At 60.2% G+C, this 4,009-nt stretch overlaps 1 protein-coding gene across 1 annotated transcript; it reads right to left on the bottom strand.

Annotated features, from left to right (window-relative positions):
• Positions 1-1,187: 1,187 nt before the first annotated feature.
• On the bottom strand, positions 1,188-3,591 carry ADM (adrenomedullin). Its single transcript, XM_032241016.1, has 4 exons — positions 3,340-3,591; positions 2,786-2,904; positions 2,484-2,633; positions 1,188-2,259 (listed from the first exon to the last, which is right to left on the bottom strand). The coding sequence occupies exons 2-4, from the start codon at positions 2,881-2,883 to the stop codon at positions 1,944-1,946; spliced, it is 564 nt and encodes a 187-aa protein (XP_032096907.1). The 5' UTR covers positions 2,884-2,904; positions 3,340-3,591; the 3' UTR covers positions 1,188-1,943.
• Positions 3,592-4,009: the final 418 nt, after the last annotated feature.

The following is a 4,009-nucleotide window of genomic DNA, read 5'->3' as shown; positions in this document are numbered from 1 at the left end:
CTGCTGGTCTCCGTCTTGGGTCTTCAGGACATTGGATGAGACAAACGGGGCACCCTGAAATCAAAATCAGGGGTGCCTCTCTTTACTCTCATCTTATGTCCCAACTATTCCCATGTCCCCTGTCTTTCTGTTCACTTAATGGGGGCTTAGTGTCCGTTTCTAGCCGGAACTGAGGTCAACCTTCTCAGGAGATAAGGCATATAAAGAAAGCAAGGAGGAAGGAAGGAGGGAGACAGAGGAAGGCTGGAGAGAAGTGGAGAAAAAATGAAAAAAGTCTTGGGAAGGAGGAAGGAAGAGGTGAGCGGCGAGGGGAGGCGGAACAATGAAGGTCTCAGGCCCTCGGAGGCTCACGGTTCCGGCGGCACGTCCGTCCCGCCCGCCTCCAGCCGGCAGCTGCACGCTGCGCAGCGTGTGGGCGCTGAGTCACCGTCCCAGAACAGGGAGCCGCGGTGCAGGTCTGGGGGGTGTAGGAGGACGGCCCTGGTTGGCATCTGCAAACTGTTTCTTTTTTTTTTTTTTTCTTTCTTTCCTCTTTCATTAAGGCTGTGTGCTGACTCCCACGTAGGAGAACTTATTAAACCGCACGTACTGCTTGGCGGCGCTGGGCCCGTTCCGGCTGCCGGCAGGGGGCGCCGCAGCCTCGCCCATGAGCCCGCGTCCCGGGGGCGCTCAGGCCGGGGCAGAGCTGGGGTTACTGGGGGTTACTGGGTCTTCTGGAGGTGTCTCCACGTATTGCTGGGGCGGCTTGGAACTTTTAACACCCGCGGCAAGCAGGAGGAACGCCTCTCTTAGAAGGCCTCGGAGACCACCCCAACTCTTCGAAGCGCGCTTTCGTGCAGGGTTCTGTGAGTAACCCTATAATAAATCTAGGACTCTGTTGCGCAACCCGAGTCCAGGCTCGCCAACCTACTAGGGCTCCCCTACCCCCTCCCCGCCTGGCCGCCACGCCAGGCGGTGACCCTGGGCGTCTCTGCGAAGTCCTGATTCGCACCCAGGACACGTGCTCTGCGTGCCCCACACAGAGAACAGACCTCGTGACAGCTCAGCTCGCTCAGAGTAGGGCCAGCATCTGCACGCGCCGCCGTCCCACTTCCCCAAGCGCGGCGGCGGGACCCCAAGACTCCTGGGCGGGCCGGGACCAGGGCTCTCTCCCTCCCTAGACGCGAGAGCGGAGCCGAGAGAATGAATCAGCATTGAGACAGTTTATTGGTTTGCTGTTTGCATATCACCCATTTTATGTAAATAGATTATACAGAGACTCGGTGTTCCCTTCTTCCACACAGGAGGTAATCAGTCTTGATCTTTCATGCACACAAACACAAACACACTCACGTTCCACGCAACGAACAACTTTACACCTCGCTGAGACATTCACGTCTTAAAATAGGGGGAGGGAGACAATATAATTGATTTTTAAATGCCCTTAATACAATATATAACGTACAAAAATATCTCTATATTTGAAGTTACAAAAAAATCATGACAGCACAAACTTAAATATTGATAGTTACCTCTGTATGTACAACACGCATTGCACTTTTCCTCTCTAGGTTTTGGAAAGTTCAAGTAATAGTGTGGCTTGCGCCCTAGGGGGACACGCAGTGAGAAATCAGTTTGTGGGCGAGCACGGCAGTGGCTCAGACCCCTGCCCCGGGGGTCTCAGCATTCATTTCTCAGTTTCTCCTCTCCTTAAGCCTGGCAAACACTCCCTTGAGTTCTTCTGCCCGCCCCCCCGCGGCACCCGCGCCTGAGCAAGGCTAAGGAAGCGAGGCCCCCAGAAGGAAGGACCCTTGCAAAGCCAGAGCTCGCCGCCAGACCGTGCCTCCCGGACCCGGGGTCTCTGCAAGGCTGTCACAGCCAGGTGCCCACGCCGCTCGGGAAGTCCTCGGTCCCGGGAGGCACTAGCGGAACGCTTGTGCGACTGTTCGCTGTGCCCTGGGCGCCTACATCCTAAAGAGAGTGGCGAGCACTTCCATTCGTGGGGCTGGAGCCCCGTGTGCTTGTGGCTTAGAAGACACCAGAGTCCGACCCCGGCCGGCCTCGGGCAGGGAGCGCCGGCGCCGGCGGCCGTAGCCCTGGGGGCTGATCTTGCTCCTGGGGGCGACGTTGTCCTTGTCCTTGTCTGTGAACTGGTAGATCTGGTGTGCCAGCTTCTGCACTGTGCACGTCCCGAAGCGGCAGCCAAAGCTCCGGAGACCCTGGAAGTTGTTCATGCTCTGGCGGTAGCGCTTGACTCGGATGCGGGCGGCATCCGGACTGCTGCGAGGGGGAAGAAAGGCAACTTGAGACCCCATCAAGCAGGGCTCTGGCCCCAGCCGCAGGGAAAGGAGCCATTCTAGGGCCAGAGGGAGCTGGAAACTGATCGCGCTGTCTGAGATGCCGTCTAGCCCCGACGATCCCCAGAGCCAGGGTAGTGGAGAGTGGGAGCTCCTCCAGCACACCCTCCTTCCTTCCTGTCTCTGGGCAGCACCGGGCATAGTTACCTGTCCTCGGGGCTTCGAGAGGCGCCCTTCATGTCCTGGGGCCGAATAAGAGTCTGGGCAGGCCCGACCTTCACGTCAGCGAGCCCTGTGGGGTGGCTGCTGGACATCCGCAGTTCCCTCTTCCCACGACTCAGAGCCCACTTATTCCACCTGGAAAACACAAGCAGCCCGATTCTCGTGGATTCCAGCGACGTCCCCCGACCTGTCCCTGCTCCCATTCACTTCTAGACCTTCCGGACCAACCGTCAGCTCCCCTTGCCTGCCAGATACCAGGACGGGGTAAGCCGCTGCCTGGGACTCACTTCTTTCGAAACTCTGACGCGACGTCCAACCGAGCGGTGTCAGCGCCTAGGAAGGCGAGCGAGCCCAGGTACATCAGGGCGACGGAAATCAGCTTCATCCCAGCTGCTAAGCGCAGACCCTGGAAAAGAATAAAGAACCGAGCCTGAGCAACCGGGCCAGCTGTACCGCCCGGGCGGGGCACAGAGGGCGGGCGGGGGCGCCGGCGCGGGCGAGTATAGCCAGCGCTCTCCCGGGCCCAGACGCTTATCTCCCCCGGCGTAGAGAGGCGCCAGAAGCGTTTGCACTCGCCGGGCGGGTGACAGGTCCTGCAAGGGAGGCCGCTGCACCCCGCCAGGCTCCCAGAGGGTCCCTACTCAACTTCTTGGAACTTGGCAGAGGAGACTGGGTCTCTGGATCTCCAGCTATGTGCACGAGCTGGGCCAAGGATTTGGGATGTACCCCTCAGGGAACCCCCCAAAGTGGGTTGTTCCCCTCACCCAGCGCTCCCAGTCGAAGACCTTGGCAAGCACTGCCGCCACTCCATCTCTTAACCCGCAGGGACTGCGGCACCTACCTGCTAAGAGAGTGATCTGCCAAGTACTTGGAGGAGAAAGTCTCAGACGTCCCACTGGCAGTGGCAAAACCCCAAAGTCCAAGCCCAACTGCAGTGAGAAGCCCGAAGTGGCAAAGCTCGAGCTGTTGTATCTAGTGTCACCAAGAAACCACTGAGTGGCCAGCTCTGTTCCTGCGCTTTATAAGCTCGCTGGGGATGGGGGAGCGGCGGGGCGGGGCGGGGCCTGGGCAGCCTGGCTGCCCGCCCTTTCTTTCTTCGGGCACGCGCACTCAGGCTCTCGGACGCGCGCATGGCTTTGAGACTAGGGTTGGAGTGGGGGGGGAGTCCCCCTCGTGGCTTAGGTATAGGCTCCAGGCGCTGGGTGCGGAACTGCCACAGCTCTAACTCTCTGGGCACAGGGTTTGCAGAAGGTACGCCAGGGCGAAGGGGCGCCACTACGACCTCTCGAGGTCCATATCCAGGACCTATGCAGCCTGGAGTGCAGAGCCTCCTGGCGAAGAGCAGCAAGAGCCCGCAGGAGGGACAGCGTGGATGGCCCGAGCCCCGGACCTGGGGAGCTGTGGCCTCGAGTGGACCGCGCCCCCTGCCGGCTTGGCGCCTGACCGGGCCGCGACCCCAGACTCCCGCGGAGGGGTTGGGGCAGGGACGTAGCAGAGCCGAGAGGAGCTGG

This window comes from Sapajus apella, unplaced genomic scaffold (genome assembly GCF_009761245.1).
Source record: "Sapajus apella isolate SASKATOON/1434 unplaced genomic scaffold, GSC_monkey_1.0 scaffold47, whole genome shotgun sequence".
Lineage (NCBI taxonomy): Eukaryota > Metazoa > Chordata > Mammalia > Primates > Cebidae > Sapajus > Sapajus apella.
This window is presented reverse-complemented; position numbering and strand designations above follow the sequence as displayed.